Source organism: Mirounga leonina, unplaced genomic scaffold (genome assembly GCF_011800145.1).
Source record: "Mirounga leonina isolate KUSES-001 unplaced genomic scaffold, KU_Mleo_1.0 Mir_165, whole genome shotgun sequence".
NCBI classification, from domain to species: Eukaryota; Metazoa; Chordata; class Mammalia; order Carnivora; family Phocidae; genus Mirounga; species Mirounga leonina.
In genome coordinates, this window is record NW_023270415.1 from 48,061,442 (window position 1) to 48,087,388 (window position 25,947).

The window sequence follows — 25,947 nt, forward strand, 5'->3', positions numbered from 1 at the left end:
AGTTTAATCATCAGTAATAATTGCAACCCTATGATATGCTATCAGATCTGCTGTTTTTCTGTATTTTTGCATGTCCAGAAAGCATAGAAATAAAACTAAAATTCAAATTAGTGATTTGGATCTGGTTTGATACAAAATTGACTAAAGTCAGTATTCAATTTCTAAACAGAATGTGCTAATAAACAGTTTTTATACTATAATATCCAAAGATGAACTGGTTCTGTACAAGCTTTTTTAACCCAACACATTATTAGATGATAGAAAACATTTGAATAATTTTTCCCTAACATTTGGTTTTGGAGTAAATTCTGCTCTTAACATAAGCAATAGCATAAACCTTTGTAAATAAAATCCCAGTGGTAATACCTTTTCTTGGGATCTCTGATGTAAGTGTCTATTAGCAAACTGTACATCTCTGAGTGAACATTCTCGATGAGAATTTGAAAGCCATAGAAACAGCGAGCCTCTGGAACCTGTACCTCCTGACTAAAGCGCTCCACCTACAAAAATAAGGGAAACATATCCAATTCTGTGGACTCTCATTAAACACGGCAAATCAGAACCCGGACACCAGAATTATCGCTTAAAAATTACCTGTCATGCCACAGAGAGGTTACACACAACTTAAGGATTATTTTAAGCAGTATTATCTATCAATCCTCCACAATAAATTAGTTGCATAATGCATTCTTAGGCAATTAAATGAATTGACCTAATAGGTGGAGATACTTCCTATAAAGCCAAGTAAATTTCAGAACGGCAATCAAAAATTCCTTTGCTTTGTAAAATTGACCTTAAGTCTTTATTTTCCCCAACAGCAGACAGATCAATTGAAGCCCCTTCTAATTCATGATGAAAGGTTGTATCTTTCTCTCTTTAATAAGAAAGCATGCCTCCTGGCCAACCATGATACAAGTTTAAAAATGCGGAGCCAGAATGCAGTGCTTTATTACAGAGCTCCAGAAGGGTTATTAAGGTGCAGTCTTTCTATTAAGATTACTGTCTACGGGTAAAAATCAAACTCATGTGTTTGCATTGTAAGTAGTTTTGATTGGTACAATATCTTGATTTCATGATATTTTGCTGGTCAAATGGGAGAAATGTACCCTTTTCTCTGACACTTCACCAGAAAAATATCTTTGAAAGTTAAGCTATATCTAGTTCATTTCTTAGAAGTCATTTTTCAGGCTTAGTCTAATTGTCTTACTGCCATTATCATCATTTAGCTGCTGAATGGGAACAGAAATACAACAAAAATCTTACCAAATTTTCATTCACAATTCCATCACTGGCTGCAAAAAAGGCTAATATGTGAGAGATAAAATACTTCTCATCCGATTTAAGCTTGTTCCAGTGAGGGAGATCCTTTGATAAGTCAACCTGAAATAAAAAGATTTTCAAAAATTTTAACTTGGTGTTTAATTCTTAAAGTGTTTGGAAAACTAACTTCCATCTCAAAGTTAGGGATGGACAACTCATTAGCAGTAAAATGTGAAAGAGGAAAAAATGTTAACATAACTGCTACAGACTGAATGTTCATGTCCTGCCCCCACCCCGCCAAATTCATATATTTGAAACTAATGCCCAATGTGATGGTACTTGGAGATAGATGGAGTCTTTGGAAGGTGATTAGATGAGGGTGGATCCCTCATGAATGGGATTAGTACCCTTATAAAAGAGTCCTCAGAGAGCTTCTTCACCCCTTCTGCCATGTGAAAACACAGAAAGTAAACAGCTATCTCTGAACCAGGAACTGGGACCTCACCCAATACCAAATCTGCCAGAGACTTGATCTTGGAATTCCCAGCCTCTAGAACTGTGAGAAATAAAATTCTGTTTATAAGCCATCCAGTCTAAGGTATTATTGCAGCAACCTATAACTGACTAAGACTATACAAAGGAACACAATAAGATAAAAGCATTTTGAAGGACTCTATATTCTGGCTAACTGAGGCAGAATAAACTAATGACTTTCAGCAACCATGGCTTTAACACGATATATGATACTTACTGTAGAGTTAGATTAGTTACCTATTAAGCAATAGTAGCTGCTACTTTACTGCCAGCTAATCTACTTTTATACCCAGAAAATAATATCAGGCATGTAACAAACTAGGTTTTAAAGCAACTTACAGGTATGGCTTCCTCTGGGAATAGAAATATTTTTGAAAATGGGGAGCCTCTGGGTGGCTCCAGTTGGGCATCTGACTTCAGCTCAGGTCATGATCTCAGGGTCCTGGGATGGCGCCCCCGCGTGGGCTCCGAGCTCAGTGGGGAGTCTATTGTCCCCCTCTCTTTACCCCTCCCCCTGCTTGTGCTCTCTCATATAAATACAATCTTTGAAAAAAATATATTTTTAAAAATGTTTATTAGGGGGCACCTCGGTGGCTCAGTCATTAAGCGTCTGCATTCGGCTCAGGTCATGGTCCCAGGGTCCTGGGATCGAGCACCGCATCGGGCTCCCTGCTCAGCGGGGAGCCTGCTTCTCCCTCTCCCATTCCCCCTGCTTGTGCTCCCTCTCTCGCTATGTCTCTGTCAAATAAATGAATAAAATCTTAAAAAAAAAATGTTTATTAGAACTAGTCCTTGGAATTAATAGAGTAAGGCACTCTAGAGTTTGATGGAATCTACAATTTAAAATAGTATTTAAATGTACCTTATAGATATTATTTTGTCTTAGGAAGATCTCTGAAGTATTTTTCACAATAACTTCATAAACATTTGAAATATATAGTTGTCCTTTGTCCTTTTATTTATTCTAACAAAGCCTTAATCTCTTTAACCATTCCAAAAAGGATTAATGTTTCATTATTTGTGTTCCTTTTTGAAATTCTTTTTCCTGTTATTCTTCCTCTTTATTCTTTAAATGTTTATTGAGTACCTATTACATGCCAGACATTGTAATAAGTGTTGGAGAGGCACCTGGGTGGCTCAACCGGTTAAGCATCTGACTCCTGATTTTGGCTCAGGTCATGATCTCAGGGTGGTGAGATCAAGCCCCACACTGGGCTCCACACTCAGTGGGGAGTACGCTTGAGATTCTCCCTCTCCCTCTGTCACTCACCGATCCCCCACTCTCCCTCTCTCAAATAAATAAATAAATCTTTAAAAAAAAAATAAGTGTTGGAGATACAATGGGGTTGGGGGTTTACTTGTATGTATCTTTTAAAACATGCAAGCTAAATATGAGGTCCTATTCCCTTAAGAGCTCAACTCAGGGTTAACTGAAGGACACCTTCCTAGTTTTTATGTGTTATACTCCTGATATTAAATTTTATATTATAATATGCTCACTCTTAAATATTAAACTTACCTCTTCGAACACTCAACTTCAAAAAAAAGTCTTATAAATTTCATTTATACTACGTTGGTCATTTCCCATTCTTTTTTTTTTAAAGATTTTATTTATTTATTTATTTGAGAGAGAGAGAGAGAGAGAGACAGAGAAACAGCATGAGAGGGGATAGGGTCAGAGGGAGAAGCAGGCTCCCCGCTGAGCCGGGAGCCCGATGTGGGACTCGATCCCAGGACTCCGGGATCATGACCTGAGCCGAAGGCGGTCGCTTAACCAACTGAGCCACCCAGGCGCCTGGTTATTTCCCATTCTTAAAACGTAAACCTTCCTATCCAGTTTTATCTCCTTTGAACAAATTCTCAATTTCACTTTCTAAATATTGATTCCAAACTGCTGGTTATTAGAATTGTCTGGTAACTTTAAAAGAAAAATCCAAAACCCTAGACTTTTTCTTCTGAATCAAGCTTTCTGATGACCAGCGAACTTAGGAATAAAGCAATGAAGTCTAAAGTTGACATAATTTATTTAAAGGAAAAATATGTGGAACTGTATGTGTTTGACTTTCTTTTAAAACGTATATTTAAATAAACAAAATATGTACCAGCCTGTGTATTTTAATTTTTTAATTAGTGTTTCTTAGTCATAATACAACATGTATTACATTTGCTAAAAGATGCAAGTAATTTTCAAATGAATTTTAAGAAACCCAGGTATCACAGTAGCTTTTTAACATGATGAATGAAAAAGCCCACCTGTGTACTCCATTTGTTCTGTTAACTATATCTAAAAGACACATCCTAGAAAACCACAGTTAAGAACGGTCAGGTGTGCCAAGTAGTATAACCCAATTTGATAATACCGGGTTTTTATTTTGTTTGGGGTTTTTTGCTCTGTATGTTAAATAGAGTATAATAAAGATTTTTAACAATATAACACAGCTGGATAAATGGGTAAAATTAGTGTCATCAAAGCTTCAACAATTGGTGCCTTCTAATTTCTAATGTAAATCTCCCTCATTCTATATAAAACAGCTTACATTTATTTAGTGCTTACTAAGTGCCATGTGGCATTCTAAACATCTCATTTATCTCATCCATGAGACTCATCTCATTAGTCCTTATAATAACCCAATGCCAGGTACCCTTAGCTCAGTTTTCCAATGAGGATGCACAGAGAGGTTACAGCTAGTAAGTGGGAGAGTCAGAATATGTACCTAGGCGGGAATGCAAGCTGGTGCAGCCACTCTGGAAAACAGTATGGAGGTTCCTCAAAAAGTTGAAAATAGAGCTACCATACGATCCAGCAATTGCACTATTGGGTATTTACCCCAAAGATACAAATGTAGTGATCCAAAGGGGTATGTGCACCCCAATGTTTATAGCAGCAATGTCCACAATAGCCAAACTGTGGAAAGAGCCAAGATGTCCATCGACAGATGAATGGATAAAGAAGATGTGGTATATATATACAATGGAATATTATGCAGCCATCAAAAGGAATGACATCTTGCCATTTGCAACGATGTGGATAGAACTTGAGGGTATTATGCTGAGTGAAATAAGTCAATCAGAAAGACATGTTTCATATGACCTCACTGATATGAGGAATTCTTAATCTCAGGAAACAAAGTGAGGGATGCTGGAGTGGTGGGGGGTGGGAGGGATGGGGTGGCTGGGTGATAGACATTGGGGAGGGTATTTGCTATGGTGAGCGCTGTGAATTGTGTAAGACTGATGAATTACAGACCTGTACCTCTGAAACAAATAATACATTATATGTTAAAAAAAAAAAAGAAGAAGAAGAAGATAGCACGAGGGGAAGAATGAAGGGGGGGAATCGGAGGGGGAGACGAACCATGAGAGATGATCGACTCTGAAAAACAAACTGAGGGTTCTAGAGGGGAGGGGAGTGGGAGGATAGGTTAGCCTGATGATGGGTATTAAAGAGGGCACGTTCTGCATAGAGCACTGGGTGTTATACGCAAACAATGAATCATGGAACACTACATCAAAAACTAATGATGTAATGTATGGTGATTAACACAATAAAAAAAAAAAGGAAAAAAAAAAAGTGAAAAAAAAAAATGTACCTAGGCAATCTGGCTCCAGAGCCTGCATTCTTAACAGTGCGTGTTTACGTGTATAAAAACAATCTTCTGAAAAATAGACAGGTCCAAATATATCTATCTAAGTAGATATATCCACTTATCTATTTAGATAGATAAATAAACACATACACACAGAGCAAGTATGCAACGTAGGTATCATCCATCACATTCAAAGAGGAAGACAATGACTATTTGTGGGTTCACATAGACTACAGAGCAACCACTTACATGACCAACTGTCCTTGCCAAACCAGTAAGTATTTTCTAATTGACTCATTTGCTAGGAGGAAAATGCCACGCTAACACACAGCATCTACAGCCGTACTGACCTCTGGGGCAGCAGGGCCAGGTGTGATGTGACTGAGGGCGGGGCCGGCCTGGGAGGAGCTCCGGGGGCAGCCCGGCAGTGAGATGCACTGCCTGAGCCGTCAAATTCGCCGCCACAGCTCCTTCTGCAGGAGCAGCTAAGTCTCTCAGTGGAAAGCAGGGTCCCTAAGGCGTTCACTCTCCTTTTTTGGCCATGACGCAATTTTATTTATTCTGCTGGCCATAAGTAAAGACTAGTCTTATTTGGTCATAGCAAATCAAAAGTCTATCTAAAAATAGAAAATGTTGGGGCACCTGGGTGGCTCAGTTGGTTAAGCGACTGCCTTCGGCTCAGGTCATGATCCTGGAGTCCCGGGATCGAGTCCCACATCGGGCTCCCTGCTCAGCGGGGGGTCTGCTTCTCCCTCTGACCCTCTTCCCTCTCTTGCTATCTGTCTCTCATTCTCTCTCTCTCAAATAAATAAATAAAATCTTTAAAAAAAAAATTCTTAAAAAAAAATAAAATAAAAAATAAAAAATAAAAGTAGAAAATGTCCTAAAATATATTGGAAGTAAAAACCTGGCTGACTGAGAGGCCATTTTTGCAGCAGGAAACATGTTTACAGACAGCAGTCTAAACATAAAACATTGGATAAATAAAATCTTTAAAAAAAAAAAGGGGGGGGGCACCTGAGTGGCTCAGTCGGTTAAGCGTCTGCCTTCGGCTCAGGTCATGATCCCAGGGTCCTGGGATTGAGTCCTGCATCGGGCTCCTTGCTCCGCGGGAAGCCTGCTTCTCCCTCTCCCACTCCCCCTGCTTGTGTTCCCTCTCTGACTGTGTCTCTCTCTGTCAAAAAAATAAATAAAATCTTTAAAAAAAAAAAACATTGGAGAACACTGTCTTTAGTTTCAGTAGTTTCCAACATTGCTTATACAACTGATCTTATTCAATGTATCTTACAATAGAAGTTAACATTTTTGGGGAATGCCCCATGACAGAAGATGTGGCACTGCATTACAGAACATGCCTGTTGGCAAAGGTGATGCCACTTACCTCTTCGGCCGTCCAGAAGGATGCCTGTGCCTGTTTATACATTTTCCAAATATCAGGGTATTGGATTGGGAAGATGACAAATCGGCGAGAACTCTTTCGTAGGAGTGGCTCTTCATCTGACTTCACTTCATTTTTGTTGGTATCTGAAGATAATCTCTTAGGGAAATAAAGTACAAACACCCATTTTTGTAGACATTCCCTCTTTAGTCATATCTAAACACACACTGGGGGAGGGTAGACAGACAGCACAGGCTGAGGAGCCTGTCTGCCTGGGTTGAATCCTTTACTGTTATCTGTTCCTGGTTAATACTGTTTGGTTAGTTGTGTGACCATAGAAAGTTGCTTAACTTCTCTGAGCCTTGATTTTTCCTTATCAGTAAAATAACACTTACCTCGTAAGTTAATCTTGATGATTAAAAGTGCTTTAAAGAGAGTCTGTTGCATAATAAGCACGCAATAAAATTGTCATTATTGCTACTTTAAGGATAAGCACAAAAGTCGATCCATAAATGTCATGGTGTGCAAATTTCTAGGTTTGTGCACTAAATGTGCCTTCAGTGCCTTTCTCAGAGATAGGATGCTGGCACGAATAGGATACTATTATAAACTTTATTTTAGTTTTAAAGATTTTTTAAATTTGTTCATTTCAGAGAGAGAGCGCACATGCAAGAGCACAAGCAGGAGGGAAGGGTCAGAGGGAGAGGGAGAAGCAGAGTCCCCACTAAGCAGGGTCCCTGACCCCAGGACCCTGGGATCATGACCTAAGCTGAAGGCTGATGCTCAACCGATTGAGCCACCCAGGTGCCCCTTTCTTATTTTAATGTTTTCTTTTCTAATCTGAACCATCATAATACTTACCTGAAAACTCCTTACCAACAATTTATCAACCTTCATTCATCTGAACCTTCCCATATACCAATTTGCTATTACTATTTACTTGTTAACATTACTACAGATGGTTTCACTGTGGGCTGGCTTAAAGTTTTGTGGATCAAGTGAGAAGCACATACCTGTATACCTACAACTTGGAAATGATGGCATTCCAACAAGGGACAGTGCCAGGTATATATATTTTTTATTTTTTTAAAATTTTTTATTGTTATGTTAATCACCTTACATTAACAACATCAGTTTTTGATGTAGTGTTCCATGATTCATTGTTTGTATATAACACCCAGTGCTCCATGCACTACGTGCCCTCTTTAATACCCATCACCAGGCTAACCCATCCTCCCACTCCCCTCCCCTCCCCTCTAGAACCCTCAGTTTGTTTTTTAGTCCATCATCTCTCATGGTTCATCTCCCCCTCTGATTTCCCCCCCTTCATTCTTCCCCTCCTGCTTTTTTTTTTCTTAACATATATTGCATTATTTGTTTCAGAGGTACAGATCTGTGATTCAACAGTCTTGCACAATTCACAGCGTATATTTTAATAGTCAGCAAAAGTATCAGAAGAGTTGTACTTTGCATGAGAATATATAGAGAGTATATACAGTTAGGCTTAAAATGTATACATTAAGATTACTGGGATACATTTAAATTCTGGACTCCTAATGCAAACTGTCTCTTCTCTCTCCAGTGCCAGGCCCATCACGTTCCTTCATCCTTTTTTTTTTTTTTTTTAAGATTTTATTTACTTGACAGAGAGAGAGCACGCAAGAGCAGGAACACAAGCAGGGGGAGTGGGAGAGGGAGAAGCAGGCTTCCCACCGAGCAGGGAGCCTGATGTGGGGCTCAATCCCAGGACCCTGGGATCATGACCTGAGCCGAAGGCAGACGCTTAACGACTGAGCCACCCAGGCACCCCACGTTCCTTCATCCTTATCATTGCTGCCACCAACCACATCTCTCTGAAGCAAGTGTACTAAGGCAAGGCAAGATGAGAAAAAGACTAAAAATCAAAGCATGAGGCTATGCAAATACAGGTAGGGCTTGCACACTGCACACATACTGGTATTATAGTAGAGACTGTCTTATTTGAAGGTGTAGGCCTCCCCAGATAAAGCACTTGAGCCCTGGAGAGTAGAAACCACTTTTTATTTATTATGGCGCTCCCAGAGTACTGTGTCAAGCATAACATCAATAAATGTTAGCTAAGTAAGTGAATGGGCCGCTAATTTCTCTTTGTCTTATGATTGGGTTACTGGATACCTTTTGAATTTAATTTAACATAAGGCCACAATACATCAGTGAGATGACCTGATAACCACTCAAATCAAGCCTTTTCTGAGTGCTCCCACATCTCTCCCCCATCACCCTAAAGGCCTGGATTCGGTCCCTAACATAGCACATAGCTCACTGCAATTAATTCCTTGTTATTTGTCTATAGTCCCCTCTAGACTATGCTTCTTGAGAGTAAAAACTAACTTTACTCTTGTGGAATCCCTAGAACCCAGCGCAGTATCAGGCATTTAGTTGATGTTCATTCCCCAAATATTCAAACAAATTTTTAAAATGGAAGCTGTCAAGTTTTTTGTTTGTGTTGCCTTTATATATTTTGTCCCTGGGGTATAGATATGGATTCAGAGCTGGAATTCCTTACCTTTGCAGTATTTGCTATGTGAACCTTCATAAGCAGTAACTCTTTGATACCAAGCACCCTGGCCCTGAGGGAGTTTTTAAATGCTGATTAAATAATTGAGCAAAGTCAGGATCTATGAAAACTGCTGAAGACTAGCACCTTTTATTAGAATGAAAGTCATTTTTGTACCTATATTCTTCCTGTTCCATTCTGATAACATGTGCATTAAGAAAAGCAGTTGGATTAGAAGAGCATTATGAAAGAGTTTGCGACATGAAGAGAGGAGGGCTTAACCAACATAAACCTCTGAATTGAGTCAAAGATGATACATTGCTTATTTTCATGATGTTTAAAAAAGTCCATACACATTTTAATACAATGTCAGGAGGGTCATACATCCCAAAGCTCTAGGATCTCTAGAATTTCCTCTATGGACCTGGGCTAAGAACGCATATGTTAGAAAACAATGTGAAAAAAGGCATGATGGTATGTGACTTTTTAAAAATTTTTATTTATTTGATTGGACTCTCAAGTCTCAAGTCTTTCCGACATAAACACGACATAATGTTTCACTTACATGTTCTAGTTTCTAGATTTAACATACTTAAGGTAGAACAGTCTGAGTGCAGAGTCCTTATCTCTTGTAGGATTCCCTCCCAATCTTATACTTGCCTGCTTACACCTAATTCTACAGAATTTGTTTTTTTTTAAGAATTTATTTATTTGGGGCACCTGGGTAGCTCAGTTGGTTAAGCAACTGCCTTCGGCTCAGGTCATGATCCTGGAGTCCCGGGATCGAGTCCCACATCGGGCTCCCTGCTCAGCGGGGAGTCTGCTTCTCCCTCTGATCCTCCCCCTCTCATGCTCTCTGTCTCCCATTCTCTCTCTCAGATAAATAAATAAAATCTTTAAAAAAAAAAAAGAAAAAAAAAGAATTTATTTATTTGAGAGAGAACATGAGCAGGGGGAGGGGCAGAGGGAGCAGGCTCCCCGCTAAACAGGGAGCCCTATGTGGGGCTCAATCCCAGGATCCCAAGATCATGACCTGAGCTGAAGGCAGACGCTTAACTGACTGAGCCACCCAGGTGCCCCAGAATTTGTTTTTAACAACTCATCTTTACTGAGTTTTCCAAAGCTTTCAATTTAAGTTTTTATAGAAACAGGGGTGCCTGGGTGGCTCAGTCAGTTAAGCGTCTGCCTTCGGCTCAGGCCATGATCCCAGCTCCCTGCTCAGTGGGGAGTCTGCTTCTCCTTCTCCCTCTGCCCCCACCCCCGCTCATGTGCTCTCTCAAATAAATAAAATCTTTTAAAAAAATATTTAACATATAATGTATTGTTTCAGGGGTACAGGTCTGTGATTCATCAGTCTTACACAATTCACAGGGCTCACCATAGCACATACCCTCCCCATTGTCTATCACCCAGCCACCCTATCCCTCCCACCCCCTCCACTCCAGCAACCCTCAGTTTGTTTCCTGAGGTTAAGAGTCTCTTATTGTTTGTCTCCCTCTCTGGTTTCATCTTGTTTCATCTTTCCCACCTTTCCCCTACGATCCTCTATCTTGTTTCTCAAATTCCTCATATCAGTGAGATCATATGATACATGTCTTTCTCTGACTGACTTATTTCGCTTAGCATAATACCCTCTAGTTCCATCCATGTCGTTGCAAATTGCAAGATTTCCTGTTTTTTTGATGGCTGCATAATATTCCATTGTATATATATACCACATCTTCTTTATCCATTCATCTGTCGATGGACATCTTGGCTCTTTCCATAGTTGGCTATTGTGGACATTGTTGTTATAAACATTGGGGTGCATGCACCCCTTTGGATCACGACATTTGTATCTTTGGGGTAAATACCCAGTAGTGCAATTGCTGGGTCATATGGTAGCTCTATTTTCAACTTTTTGAGGAACCTCCATACTGTTTTCCAGAGTGGCTGCACCAGCTTGCATTCCCACCAACAGTGTAGGAGGGTTCCCCTTTCTCCACATCCTCGCCAACATCTGTCATTTCCTGACTTATTAATTTTAGCCATTCTGACTGGTGTGAGGTGGTATCTCATTGGGGTTTTGATTTGGATTTCCCTGATGCCGAGTGATGTTGAGCACTTTTTCATATGTCTGTTGGCCATCAAATAAATAAAATCTTTAAAAAAATTTTTATAGAAACAACTTTCTTCTCATTCTCATATATTAGTTTACACAATTAAATTACAATTACAATAGAAATACAATAGGTATAAATAAGATTAGAAATAAGACAACTGATTTGGTAAGGTATAACTCAATCAGTGGGAACAGAAATATGTGGGTACATCAGAGAAGAACCTACTACCCATGCATTCTAAAGCCAATGGGTATCCACATATTTTACAGGGTTGGATAAATCCACAGACCTGGCTAGTAGTAAATTGATTAAGAAAACTTCTGATGAATATACAAAGAAATTGTTTTCTAAGTTCGGTATAAATCTTCACTAATCATCCATACCCCAATTCAAAATGATGGTTTCATCAAAATAGCCTCCCTATTCCATTAATTGATTTTATAAGGAATGTTATATATATTAAGTAAAATTATACTAATAAAACAAAGGTGGGTTTTATCAATTAGGGTTACACTTATAAGTTTGTTTGAAAAATAGGCTCATGTGTTAAAGCCATGGGAGGAGGGCCTTCAGTGTAAATATATATGAATTTTGCCATAGCTATCTTCCTGTAGCCATTCTGATACAACTGTTTTGACACTTTTTTTACCTCAATGTCATCATTCTGATGAAATGAAACAAGCAAAGATTTTTAACTTTTAGCTTTTAAAATATATACTCCATCTCTAAGCTTTATCTGAGGTTAAGGTGGATATGTTTTTTTTTTTTTGTATTTTGCATATTAAATAGATATTAAGATGGTGATATTTAAAAAAATTTCAGAAGTCAAAGTGGTCTGTTTTGATATATAACACTTTAGCATCTGGCCTCTATCACATAGACTATTGGGAGATTTTGAAAGCTTTGAATTAGGGAAGAAACATAACCAGATCTGTTTTAAGATCCCTCTTCCAGGAGCACCTGGGTGGCTCAGTTGGTTGAGCGTCAGACTCTTGGTTTCGGCTCAGGTCAATGATCGCATGGGTTGTGGGATGGAGCCCCACATGCGGCTTCACACTCAGCAGGGAGTCCGCTTGAAGATTCTCTCCCTCTGCCTACCTCCCCCTCAAATAAATAAATATTCTTTTTAAAAATCACTTATCCAGAAATATGGTCAGGTTAGAAGAGAAATTACAGGTGGAGAGAACAATTAAAAAATCACTACCCTACCCAAATCTCACCTGAACTAGGGTACCAGCAGTAGAAACACAAAAGAAGACTGCTTTAAGAGATTCAGAAGTGGAATTAATCATTCTTGCTAAAAACTTGTATTTTGGAGAACAGGATAAGAGTTGAAGATGCCCTTGAGGTGTCCAGCAACTGGATAATCATATTAAGAAATAAGAGACATACAGAAAGTGCTCAGCATCAGGAGAATAACTGGATAAATCAGACAAATCCCTTCTCACATTAGATGTTTAACAAAAGCTTAATTTGAATGAACTCCCCCACCAACCCAAGCCACAACAATAGTTAGAAAAACACAAAAGTCTTTAAAAAGTCAACTTGGTCGGGCGTCTGGGTGGCTCAGTTGGTTAAGCGACTGCCTTCGGCTCAGGTCATGATCCTGGAGTCCCTGGATCGAGTCCCACATCGGGCTCCCTGCTCAGCAGGGGGTCTGCTTCTCCCTCTGCCCTCTTCCCTCTTGTGCTCTCTGTCTCTCATTCTCTCTCAAATAAATAAATAAAATCTTTAAAAAAAAAAGTCAACTTGGTCAATAAAAAACGTAATTTGTTCAGATATACAGTAGGCAGCTAAAAATATAACACTCTGGTAGAGAAGTGGTGGCGATCCATCCCATTAGTAGTCACCAAAGGGGTTATCCAGGGAGAAAATATAGAAAAGCAGCACAGCTGAGGATGCAGACAACAAAATGCTGACATTGGAAGGGCAGATGGAAGAAGAGGAGCCAGCTGGGATTAAAAGTGGCTGAAATAGGGGCACCTGGGTGGTTCAGTTGGTTAAGTGTTTGCCTTTGGCTCAGGCCATGATCCCAGGGTTCTGGGATTGAGCCCCATGTTGGGCTCCTTACTCAACATGGAGCCTGCTTCTCCCTTTCCCTCTGCCGCTCCTCCTACTTGTGCTCTCTCTCGATCTCTCTCTAATAAATAAAATCTTTAAAAAAAAAAAATAAGAGTGGCTGAAATGGATGTAGGACAATCAAAAGCAAAGGCAGAAGTGATCTGATTTGGCTAAAGCCATCTCTAACAACAGATGAAACAGAAGAATTCTGTAAAGGATCCACACTCTGGATATCAATCAGGGTAAGAGGTTAGGAATTAATTCTGTGGGCCAAAGATTTTTAAACATCTGGGGGATTGAGAGGCTTATACTCCAACTCTCACCATTTGCCCTCAACCCCGAGGTACTGGCATTCACTGTAGGGCAGTTTGAAAATCATTCCTGTGGATAGTCATGGAGAGTTTCTGAGTATGAATTAATAGGAATAGGGGTGGCGTCAGGAGGATTCATTGGATAACTATACGGGATGAACTGGAAAAAGAAAAAAGCCTAGATTTTGGTAGCAACCATGGTATTGATCTCAAAGGTACAAATGGCAGCCTGAATTATTTTATTTAGTTTTTTTTGAAGTTTTTATTTAAATTCTAGTGAGTTAACATATAGTGTAATACTGGTTTCAGAAGGAGAATTTAGTGATTCATCACTTACCTACAGCACCCAGTGTTCATCACAAGTACCCTCCTTAATACCCATTATCCATTTAGCCCATCCCCTGCCCACCTCCCCTCCATCAACCCTCAGTTTATACTCTATAGTTGAGTCTCTTATGCTTTTCCTCCCCCTCTTATTTCCCCCTTCCCCTGTTATTTTATTTCTTAAATTCCACATATGAGTGAAATCATACAGTATTTGTCTTTCTCTTATTTTACTTAGCACACTCTAGCTCCATCCATGTCATTGCAAAAGGCAAGATTTCATTCTTTTGGATGGCTAATATTCCACTATATATGTGTGAATATAGTGTGTGTATACACACACTATGTATAAATACACACACACACAAACACACCCCCCACATCTTATCCATTCATTAGTTGATGGACATTTGGGCTCTTTCCATAATTTGGCTATGATTAATAATGTTGCTATAAACATCAGGGTGCATGTGTCCCTGCAAATCAGTATTTTTGTATCCCTTGGGTAAATAACAAGTAGTGCAATTGCTGGGTCATTGGGTAGTTCTATTTTTAACTTTTTGAGGAACCTCCATACTGTTTTCCAGAGTGCCTGCACCAGTTTGCATCTCACCAACAGTGCAAGAGGGTTCCCCTTTCTCCACATCCTCTCCAACATCTGTTGTTTCCTGTGTTGTTAATTTTAGCCATTCTGACAGGTGTGAGGTGATAGCTCATTGTAGTTTTGATTTGTATTTCCCTGATGAGTGATGCTGAGCATCTTTTCATGTGTTTGTTGGCCATCTGCATGTCTTCTTTAGAAAAATGTCAGGGCAGCCTGAATTAAGATGTGGTGGTTAGCATGAAAAAGCTGCTTCGACAGGGCTTTGCCAGCCTACAGAACTAGGTATTTTTGGTGGGACTGAGACCATCTCAAGAGTTTTTACTTGGGAGGAGTGACATAAAGGCACTGGATCAGTGAAGGATTAATTTAGGAATGGTAAAAAGGATTAAACAGAGGGTAAGACTGGAGGTAGAGAGACCAGTTGTTGTAGCTGCACAGATATAAAGTGATGAGACCCTGAAAAAAAGTTCAGAACACACAAGCATTCTTTGCCAACATTCCACTGTGTCTTCCAAAATGGTGCCTCTAGTTCCTGCCTGCCTTAGTTTCTGGTCGCCTCATCCCAAGAGGATATGCCTGGGCAGATCTCCCAGCTAGCACTCACCATTCCCTGGTTAGCTAGGCTGGCATGCTACAGCCTGGACGTCCCTCTCAATCCAGCCCCAATTCCACCACTTTCATTTGTTTGCCTTGGCCTCTCTTCTCAGGTGAAGAAGACTCTTTGGATGCTGCAAGAGTCATACACTATTTGTATTTGCCCAGGTGTCACTTTCATTTTCATTTTTCTATTCCCACCAAATCTGACAGAACAAAATACTGGCCCACAAGCAAGAACTTGGTTTTAAGCCCAGCTCTGCTATTGAATCATGTGGTCCTGGGCATGTCATTTTATCTTTTCTGGCCTGAACTTTCTAACCTTGAAAATAGGGACTGTTGATTAGATTAATGATAGTTAACTTCAAGAAACTGATGAAAGCTAAGGACCCCTTTCTCAGAAGATTCACATGTGCACATACAAAATCTATAAACTTCAGGAGATTCATAAACACCCTTCAAGCCCATCTATGAACCCTTCCAGGCAGTGTTTCTTAAAATATATGAGTCAGAACCACCTGAAGTCCTTGCTAAAAATGCAGTCCCAGACCCTCCCAAGAGATTTTGACTTACCGTGTCTGGAATGTAGGCCCAGTAATTTACATTTTTTACAACTCCAGGTGATTCTAATGCAGGTGGCCCATGCTGCACCATCATATCTAGATAAAGTGCCTGAAGCATCCTTGCAACTCAGGTTAAAAACTTTTGGACCAGGGCGCCTGGGTGGCTCAGTCGTTAAGTGTCTGCCTTCGGCTCAGGTCATGATCCCAGGGTCCTGGGATCGAGTCCCGCATGGGGCTCCCTGCTCAGCGGGAAGCCTGTTTCTCCCTCTCCCACTCCCCCTGCTTGTGTTCCTGCTCTCGCTCTCTGTCAAATAAATAAATAAAATCTTTAAAAAAAAACAAACAAAAAAAACTTTTGGACCAGATGCTCACTAGAATTCATTCTACAGCTAAAGTAAAATTCTGTCTCTGTCTTTGTGGGCCTATGTCATTGAGAAGGGGATAATAAATAAAAGTTAACTTCTAGGTCTTAAGTCTGAATGGTTGTAGCACAAAAAGAAAAATCCAAATTGTCCTTTTCAAGTGAGGAAATGGGTACTCAATGTATTTGTTTCAAAAGGGGAAGAAAAAGTTTGAGGGATATTTACAACTTGTTAGTTACTAAATGTTTACAAAATCAAAATCAAACAATATAAAACCCCAAATCTGGACTCTACAACTTTCTAAAGAAATGTAGCGCTAAGTATGAGTCTCTGTAAGGTGAAACTGTTAAAACAAAGATATTCACACACAGCCAACAGATTCAAGATAAATACAAAAAGCATTTCTCTTGTACACAAATGATTTAGAAGTATTTGTGAAATAACGGTATGAAAATTATAGAGCAACAATTTGAACTACCCTACAACAGTCTCATAATTTGATTTGCTGTTATTAGGTACTTCTATTATAGAAGCGGAAGATAAACATGTTAACTTGGGCTTTAGGAGGCAGCCACAACTTCCTGGCACTTTGCATAAAGACTTTGACTTAATCCTCTTTGAGAAAAGTATCCCTTCCACTGTATAAATGAAGAAAGTGACACCCCAGAATCACAGCTAGATAAGTGGCCCAGTCTGAGCAAATCTGGCCTCCTAACCTGATGTTTTTCATTGTGAGGACTTCCCGTCCCCATCCACCTGTGTCAATTTCCACACACGGCCTCCAACTCCTTTTAACCATCTCAGAGATGGGATGCATCTCTCCAGTAAATTCACCTGTCAGGAGCCGGGGCTCCAGACGCGCAAAGATGGGAGGAGGGTATGGGGCGGACAATGGGGGGTGAAACCGGCCTGAAACCTCAGAGCGTCACCCTTGGCTGGTCCCGGAGCAGAGCAACGGAGCAGAAACCCGGCTCCCTGGTCACCCCTCCCCAGGGACGGCCTCCCGGGCACTTACAACCACGAAACCAGGCTGCGGCGAGGGCTCGCGGTTGGGCCTGCACTGAGTTGCCGACCACAACGGGTAAAATTTCCTACAGCAGTCCTGCACCTCCCAGGTCCCGGCTACAACCTGCAGCCTAAAGGCCAAGCGTGACTATGGGGCGGGACAGGGTACGGCAGCAACATTTACCTCATCCAGCTCGGGCCTGGCCGCTTCCGGCCTTTCCGGGTCACCCATCGCGCAGACTCCGCCAGAGCTACGGGAACTGAAGGAACCGAAAGCCTCAGACCACCTCCAACTATGCTAGAACCCAGGTGGCCCGCGGGTCCACTGAGTCCGCCCCGCCTCCAGCTGCACAGACCCCTCCTACTCCTGCCGGCCCCGCTTTCTCGCCAGCGGATAGAGCAACTCCCCCTGCGCCGGCCTGGCCCCGCCTCCCCCGCCTCAGGGACCCGCCTACTCCGGCCGGCCCCGCCTCCCGCCTCCCGCCTGCGGCCTGAGGTCGCCTCTCGGCCTCGGCCAACCCCGCACCATCCGTCGTGCGGACCCCGCCTCCCGCCTGCCCAGTGAGGGACTCCCCGCGCCTTCGGCCCCGCCTCCCCGGCCCCAGGACCCCGCCCACCCCGGGAGGCCCCGCCCCACCCCGCCGCCGCTACCCGGACCCCGACCCCGCCTCCCGCCGGCCCCGAGAAGAACTCCGCGGAACCCGCGGGCCTCGCCTCCCGGCTTGCAGCGTGAGAGATTCGGCCTGCGGCTTTCGGCCCCGCCCGCTTGGCTGGCTCCGGGCTCTGCTCACTGGTCCGGGAGGTACCCGGACACGCCTGGTCACCTCTCCGGGTCCAGATTCCCCAACCAGCTTTCGCCGTGCCTCAGGAACACGGTATGTCGCGCGAACTCGGCCTGTCCTGAGACACTGCCCCGGGGGGGAGGAGACCCTGGAGGAGACGAGGAGAAAGCGCTCTTCGCGTGTGAAGCGGTGGTGGGAAAAGCCACACGGTTGGTGAAAAAAGAAAACCGCACTGTTAAAAAATTGAGGAGAAAAGGCTGCCTTGTTTTGTATTTCGGCAACCGAAAAGAAGTGGCTGAGGGCCAAGCGTGGGTGTGAATGGGGTAGGTGGGGCTCCCAGAGTGAGGAGGAGAGGCAGAAAGGACTAAATTCAGGCAGATGTTGTGGAAGCCCTGTGAAATTGTTTCAACAAACGAAGCTTTTGGAAGTAGTTACTGAGCGCCTGTGTGAGCGAGGCATTTCGTCTTCAGGACACCTGTGTGAGGATAAATCACTAGGATTAACTAGGGAGCAACAGAGAGATTCCCCCCGTGTCAGGGCAGGAGTCGGTGCCGAGAGTCACAATAATGTGATTGAATGACTGCTTCCAATCTCTCGCGGGTGGGGGAGCTGATCTGAAGATAACTACGACAGAAAGCAAAAAGAAAAAAAAAAAAGTTTAGCAAATAAAAATGAGGTGAAAGAGATTCAGTAGCTTGAAGCTGAAATCCTGGGAGAACCTTGTTATGCCTTGAATAACATGCACCTGTTCTGTGGATAGCCGTGTGAAGTATGGTGAAATAGGATAGAAAATTAAGCTTTGAAAATGCCCGACAGCCCCAGAATGGGGGATGAGAGTTATCTTTCTTAAGGCAATTACTAGGGGTCAAGTGCTGAGGAAAATGTTTTACATATATTGACTTTAAGTAATGGCTAAATTCTGTGAGGAAACTGAGTCTTAAAGAAGTTAGATAATTTATTGGCCACATGGCAAATTAAGAGCAAGGATTATGTCATTTAAAGTTATGAAACAATAGGTCTACTATATGTCAGGCATCATATTTGCTATTGAAGAAACAAAAATGAATGAATTTAGTGAAAAAGAACGTGGATCCTGGAGCCATATCATCATGGGCGTGAATTCTAGCTTCCCCATTTATTAACTGTGCTACCTTGGACAAGTTACTTAGCCTCTGCAAGATTCAGTTTCCTCACCTGTAGGATAAGAGTAATAATGCCTTCCTAAAAAGATTGTTGTGTATAATTAATACGTTACTTGTAAAGCACTTATTGGGGTGGGAAATTACAGTGGTAGCTTCCAAGTACACTTGTGCTACTAATCAGGCCATCCTAAAGATCATGGAACAGGGAGGTTCGGATCAAATTCAGTTGCTTGAATTACACAGTTTACTAAGTTAATTTAGAACCTACATCAAGGGGAAAGAGTTGGGGCAGCTAACATATTTAAGATAGAGTGTGGGGAGGGGAGGGACTGGAAGGAAGGACCCTACTCCAGATCTCAATGTCACTCAATGTTCATATATCCTGCCCTTGCTGCATCAGCTTTCCTGACTGGTGGTATAGTTATTTTTTGTTTTTTTTTTTAAGATTTTTAAAATTTATTTATTAGAGAGCGAGCGAGAGAGAAACAGCATGAGAGGGGAGAGGGTCAGAGGGAGAAGCAGGCTCCCCGCTGAGCAGGGAGCCTGATGCGGACTCGATCCCGGGACTCCGGGATCATGACCTGAGCCGAAGGCAGTCGCTTAACCAACTGAGCCACCCAGGCGCCCGGTGGTATAGTTATTAAGAACAGAGTTAAGGGGCGCCTGAGTGGCTCACTTGGTTAAGCGTCTGACTTGGGCTTCGGTCATGATCTCAGGGTCCTGGGATCGAGTCCCTCATAGGGCTCTGCACTCAGCAGGAAGTCTGCTGCTCCCTCGCGCCCACCCCCCACTTGTGCTCTCTCTCAAATAAAATCTTAAGAAAAAAAAACAGCTAAGGATTAGCCAGGGGTCTCAACAGACAGAAGGTAAAGCCAACACACTGGCTCTTTTGGTGGTGCAGGATCAAGTAGACCTGCTCACAGGTGTAACTTGCCGTAAATTAACCTGCTGTGAGTTTTATCTCTGTTTCCTGGGAAGAGCAGATGTGGGGCCAAAATGGATGTCACCAGTTGGTGGCTGATTTAGGAATAACATAGTTGTCAATCTGGAAGTGACATGATCTTTACCTTATGAATATTTAAGACCTACTTATTCCTTCCAGCCATTTCTGTCTGTGACATTCATTTATTCCATTATTTTCATCTATGTTCAACATAATGTTCCATTTATTTTGTCTTTAACATGCCTCATAGGTTAATAACTTATTTACTATTTATACTTAACATATCTTATGAATCTCTTTAGGTCTTACAATCTAGTTGCTCCCACACTTAGTTTCTTTCAATTTTTACTGCAGAATTGAATAATCTTAATATAGCAAAAACACATTACAGTGCTTTTAACGGTGCCTGGTGTGTTTAAAGTTAATAGGGCAGATATAAAATGTGTAACTGGAAGATCTCTGGGAGTAAGAGGATTCTCTATCTTCATATAGCCTCTGTAGCATATTTTCCAAGAATACCCTCAACACTTTTGATCCCACGTGCTGTTCCAGAGACTTAACATATCCCTCCCGTCAAAAGGTGGAGTCTTGGGGCACCTGGGTGGCTCAGTCGGTTAAGCGTCTGCCTTCCACTCAGGTCATGATCTCAGAGTCCTGGGTTTGAGCCCCTCATCTGGATCCCTGCTCAGTGGTGAGCCTGCTTCTCCCTCTTCCCCCCTTTCCCCCCACCCCAGTTCATGCTTGCTTGTGCTCTCTCTGTCTCAAGTAAATAAAATCTTAAAAAAAGAAGGTGGAGTCTCATTCCTCTTCTACTGGTGGTCTACATGTTTGTGTCTCCCAAAATCCGTATGTTGAAAACCTAATGCTCAAGGTAATGGTTTTAGGAGGTAGGGCCTTTGGGAAGTGATTAATTAGGTCATGAGAGTTGAGTCTTCATGAATGGAATTAGTGCCCTAGATTGTTATGGGTTTTTTTGTTTGTTTTTGTTTGGTTTTTTGAAACTGAGTTATAGGGGTTTTTTTGTGTATTTTGGATATTAACCCATTAAAAAGGATATGATTGCAAATATTTTTTCTCATCCAATAGGTTGCCTTTTCATTTGGTTGGTGGATTCTTTTGCTGTGCAGCTTTTTAGCTTATTTATGTTGGGGTTTGTTGCCTTTTAGTATCAGATCCAGTAAAAATCATCACTAAGACTGGTGTTTAGGAGCTTACCACTTAAGTTTTCTTCTAGAGTTTTATGGTTTCAGTCTTTAATCTTTAATCCATTTTGAGCTAATTTTTGTGTATGGTGTTAAGATAGTGGGCCAGTGTCATTCATTTGCATGTGGCTGTCCAGGTATCCCAACACCATTTTTTGGAGTGACTGTCCTTTCCCATTATATATTGTTGGATCTTTTGTTGTAAATTAATTAACTATATATGCATGGTTTTATTTCTGGGCTCTCTATTCTTTCCATTGATCTATGTGTCTGTTTTATGTGAATACCATACTCTTGATTATTACAGCTTTGTAATTTAGTTTGAAGTCAGGGAGTGTGATGCCTCCAGTTCTTTCTCAAGGTTGCTTTGGCTATTCTTTTGTAGGTCTATACAGAGGTCTTTTGTAGTTCTATACAGATTTTAGGATTGTTTGTTCTATTTCTGTAAAATGTGCCATTGGAATTTTGCTACAGGTTGCATTGAATCTATAGATTGCTCTGAGTAGTATGGACATTTTAACAATATTCTTCCAACCCATGAGGGCAGACTCTCTATTTATTTGTGTTTTCAGTTTCTTTTATTAATGTCTTATAGTTTTCATTGTGCAGGTCTTTCACCCCCTTGGTTAAATTTATTCCTAGGTTTTTATTCTTTTTGATGGAATTGTAAATGGGACTATTTCCTAATTTCTCTTGTAGTTCATTATTGTATAGAAATCAACAGATTGGGGCGCCTGGGTGGCTCAGTCGTTAAGCATCTGCCTTCAGCTCAGGTCATGATCCCGGGGTCCTAGGATCAAGCCTCACATCGGGCTCCCTGCTCAGCAGGAAGCCTGCTTCTCCCTCTCCCACTCCCCCTGCTTGTGTTCCCTCTCTCGCTTTGTCCCTGTCAAATAAATAAATCTTAAAAAAAATCAACAGATTTCTTTATATTTTGTATCCTGTAACTTCATTGAATGTTTATTTTAATACTTTTCTGGTGGAGATTTTAGTGTTTTCTATATATAATATGTCATCTGCAAATAATGAGTTTTATTTCTTCCTTTCCAATTTGGATGCCATTTATTTTTTTTCTTGACTAATTGTTCCAGGTAGGCCTTCCAGTACTATGTTTAGTAAGTGGCAAGAGCGAGCATCCTTGTTTTGTTCCTGACCTTAGAAGGAAAGCTTTCAACTTCTTAGTGTTGATATGATGTTAGCTGTGGGCTTGTCATATATTGCCTTTACTATATTAAGGTATGTTTCCTTTATACTCACTTTGAGAGTTTTATAAGTGGATGTTGAGTTTTTTTGTCAAATGCTTTCTCTACATCTGCATTCTCTGAGATGATCATGATTTTTTATATTTCATTTTGTTAATTTGTTGTATCACATTGATTTGCAGATGTTGAACCACCCTTGCATCCCTGGAATAGATCCCACTTGATCTTAGGGTATGCTCTTTTTAATGTATTGTTGAATTTGGTTTGCTAATATTTTGTTGAGGATTTTTCCATTTATGTTCAGCAGAGATATCGGCCTATAATTTTCTTGTGGTGTCCCTGTCTGATTTTATTGTCCCGGTAATGCTAGTCTCATAAAATGAGTTTGGTAGAGTTTGAGAAGGACCCTTTTTTGGGAGAGTTTGAGAAGGACCCTTTTTTGGGAGAGTTTGAGAAGGACTGGTATAATTTTTCTGTGAATGTTGGTAGAATTCTCCAGTGAAACTGCAGTTCAGGACATCTGTTTGTTGGGGGGTTTTTAATTACTGAGCCAACCTCCTTACTAGTGATTGGTCTGTTCAGATTTTATATTTTTTCATGATTCAGGCTTGGTAGGGTGTATGTTTTTAGGAATCTATTCATTTATTCTAGATGGTCAAATTTGTTGGCATATAATTGTTCATAGTAGTCTCTTAAGATCTTTTGTATTTCTGTGAGACCAGTTATAACATCTCTTTCATTTCTGATTTTGAGTCCTCTTTTTTTGCTTGGGAAGTCTAGCTAAAGTCAATTTTATTTAACTTTTCAAAGACCGGTTCTTAGTTTCATTGATCTTCTCTATTATCTTCTTAGTCTCTGTTTCATTTATTTCTGCTCTAATTCTTCTTATTTCCTTCCTTCTGCCAACTTTATTCTTTTTCTAGTTCCTTGAGGTGTGAACTTAGGTGGTTTATTTAAGATAATTCATTTCTTGATGTAGGTATTTATCACTATGAACTTGCCTCTTAGAAGTGCTTCTGCTAGAGCGCCTGGGTTGGTCAGTCAGTTAAGTGTCCTACTCTTGATTTTGGCTATTGATTTTTGGCTCCGGTCGTGATTTCAGGGTTGTGAGATTGAGCCCCGTGTCAGGCTCTGTGCTCAGTAGAGAGTCTGCTTGTCTCTCTCCTTCCCTCTGCTTGCATACTCTCTTTCTCTCTCTCTCTCAAATAAATAAAATCTTTTTTTAAAAAGTGCTTTTGCTAGCGACGCCTGGGTGGCTCAGATGGTTGGGCGTCTGCCTTCGGCTCGGGTCGTGATCCCGGGGTCCTGGGATCGAGCCCCACGTCGGGCTCTGTGCTCTGCAGGGAGCCTGCTTCTCCCTCTCCCTCTGCCTGCCTGTCTGCCTACTTGTGATCTCTCTCTCTGTCAAATAAATAAATAAAATCTTTAAAAAAAAAAAAAGTGCTTTTGCTACATCCCATAAATTTTCATGTTGTATTTTCATTTGTCTCAAGATATTTTTAAATTAATTTATTTTTAATTGAAATATAGTTGACATACAATATTAGTTTCAGATGTACAACATAGTGATACAACATTTATATAACATTATGAAATGCTCAGAACAATAAATGTAGTTACCATCTGTCACCATACAAAGTTATTCATTATTTTTGACTATATTCCCTATGGTGTATTTTACATCCCTGTGACTTATAACTGGAAATTTGTACCTCTTAATCCCCTTTACCTATTTTGCCCATCCCTCTACCCCCCCAGCAACCACCAGTTTATTCTCTATATTCGAGTCTGTTTGTTTTTGTTTTTTGTTTTTTGTTGGTTTTTTTCTTTTGGATTCCACATGTAAGTGAAATCATATGGTATTTGTCTTTCTCAGTCTGACTGCACTTAGCATAATACCCTCTAGGTCCACCCATGTTGTCACAAATGGCAAGATTTCATTCTTTTTTTATGGCTGAGTAATACTCCATTGTATATATATATACCACACCTTTATCCATTCATTTATTGATGGACACTTGGGCTGCTTCCATATCTTGGCTATTGTAAATAATGCTGTAGTGAACATAGGGCTGCATATATCCTTTCAAATTAGTGTTTTTGTTTTCTTTAGGTAAATACCCAGAAGTGGAACTGCTGTATTGTATGGCATTTTTTATTTTTAATTTTTTGAGGAAACTCCATATTGTTTTACATAATGGCTATACCAATTTACATTCCACCAACAGTGCACAAGGGTTCCCTTTTTCCCTTTTCTCCACTTCCTTACCAACACTTGTTCTCGTCTTTTGACACTAGCCATTCAGACAGGTATGAGGTGCTAGCTCATTGTGGTTTTGATTTGCATCTCCCTGATGGTTAGTGATATTGAGCATCTTTTCTTTCTTTTTTTTTTTTTTTTTTTAAAGATTTTATTTATTTATTTGACAGAGAAAGACACAGCGAGAGAGGGAACACAAACGGGGAGTGGGAGAGGGAGAAGCAGACTCCCTGCCGAGCAGGGAGCCTGATACGGGACTCGATCCCGGGACTCCAGGATCATGACCTGAGCCGAAGGCAGTCGCCTAACCAACTGAGCGACCCAGGCGCCCGAGCATCTTTTCATGTTGACCATCTGTATGTCTTCTTTGGAAAAATGTCTATTTAGGTCCTCTGCCCATTTTTCAATCATGTTTTGTTTGTTTTGGTGTTGGATGCAGAAGTATATTTTGAATTAACACTTTATTGGATATATCATTTGCAGATCTCTTCTCCCATTCAGTAGGTTGTTTTTTAATTTTGTTGATGGTTTCCTTCACTCTACAATCAAGGTATTTTTATTTCTTTTGATTTTTTCCTTTGATCCATTGATTATTCAGTGGCATGTTGTTTAACCTCCACATATTTATGAATTTTTCCATTTTCTACTTGTAATTGATTTCTAGTTTTATACCACTGTCGTCAGAAAAGATGCTTGATATGACTTCAGTCTTTTTAAATTTAAGATGTGTGGGGCGCCTGGGTGGCTCAGTCATTAAGCGTCTGCCTTCGGCTCAGGTCCTGGGATCAAGCCCCGCATCGGGCTCCCTGCTCAGCGGGAAGCCTGTTTCTCCCTCTCCCACTCCCCCTGCTTGTGTTCCCTCTCTTGCTGTGTCTCTCTCTGTCAAATAAATAAAATCTTAAAAAAATAAAATAAAATTAAGATGTGTTTGGTGGCCTAACGTATGATCTGTCCTGAGGAATGTTCTATGTGTACTTGAGAAGAACATGTATTCTGTTGCTTTTGGATGTTCTAATCTGTATATATCTGTTAAGTCCATCTGGTCTAACATGTCATTTAAGGCCAATGTTTCCTTGATTTTTCTGTCTGGATGATTTATCCATTCGTATAAGCAGGGTATTAAAGTCCCCTACTAAAAAAAAATAAAATAAAGTCCCCTACTATTACTGTATTGCTGTGTCTTCCTTTAGATATG

At 40.9% G+C, this 25,947-nt stretch overlaps 1 protein-coding gene and 1 long non-coding RNA gene across 4 annotated transcripts in view; one reads left to right on the forward strand and one right to left on the reverse strand.

The window, feature by feature from the left end:
• The window catches only part of RRM2B (ribonucleotide reductase regulatory TP53 inducible subunit M2B), a 55,940-nt gene extending 38,306 nt beyond the window's left edge, over window positions 1–17,634 (reverse strand). For 2 of the 3 annotated variants that reach the window (XM_035011665.1, XM_035011663.1), the window contains exons 1-5: window positions 17,406–17,634; window positions 12,618–12,756; window positions 6,763–6,918; window positions 1,264–1,380; window positions 367–500 (exon numbers count right to left, since the gene is read on the reverse strand). In XM_035011665.1, the coding sequence (XP_034867556.1) occupies window positions 367–500; window positions 1,264–1,380; window positions 6,763–6,918; window positions 12,618–12,756; window positions 17,406–17,410 (551 nt within the window). In that variant the 5' untranslated portion in view covers window positions 17,411–17,634. The remainder of the gene's footprint in view (window positions 1–366; window positions 501–1,263; window positions 1,381–6,762; window positions 6,919–12,617; window positions 12,757–17,405) is intronic. The other variant, XM_035011664.1, reaches the window with a different exon arrangement.
• A 286-nt stretch (window positions 17,635–17,920) lies between these two features.
• LOC118015090 overlaps window positions 17,921–25,947 on the forward strand; it is a 69,658-nt gene continuing 61,631 nt past the window's right edge. Inside the window, exon 1 of the long non-coding RNA XR_004680526.1 lies at window positions 17,921–18,096. This is a non-coding gene — a long non-coding RNA (uncharacterized LOC118015090). The remainder of the gene's footprint in view (window positions 18,097–25,947) is intronic.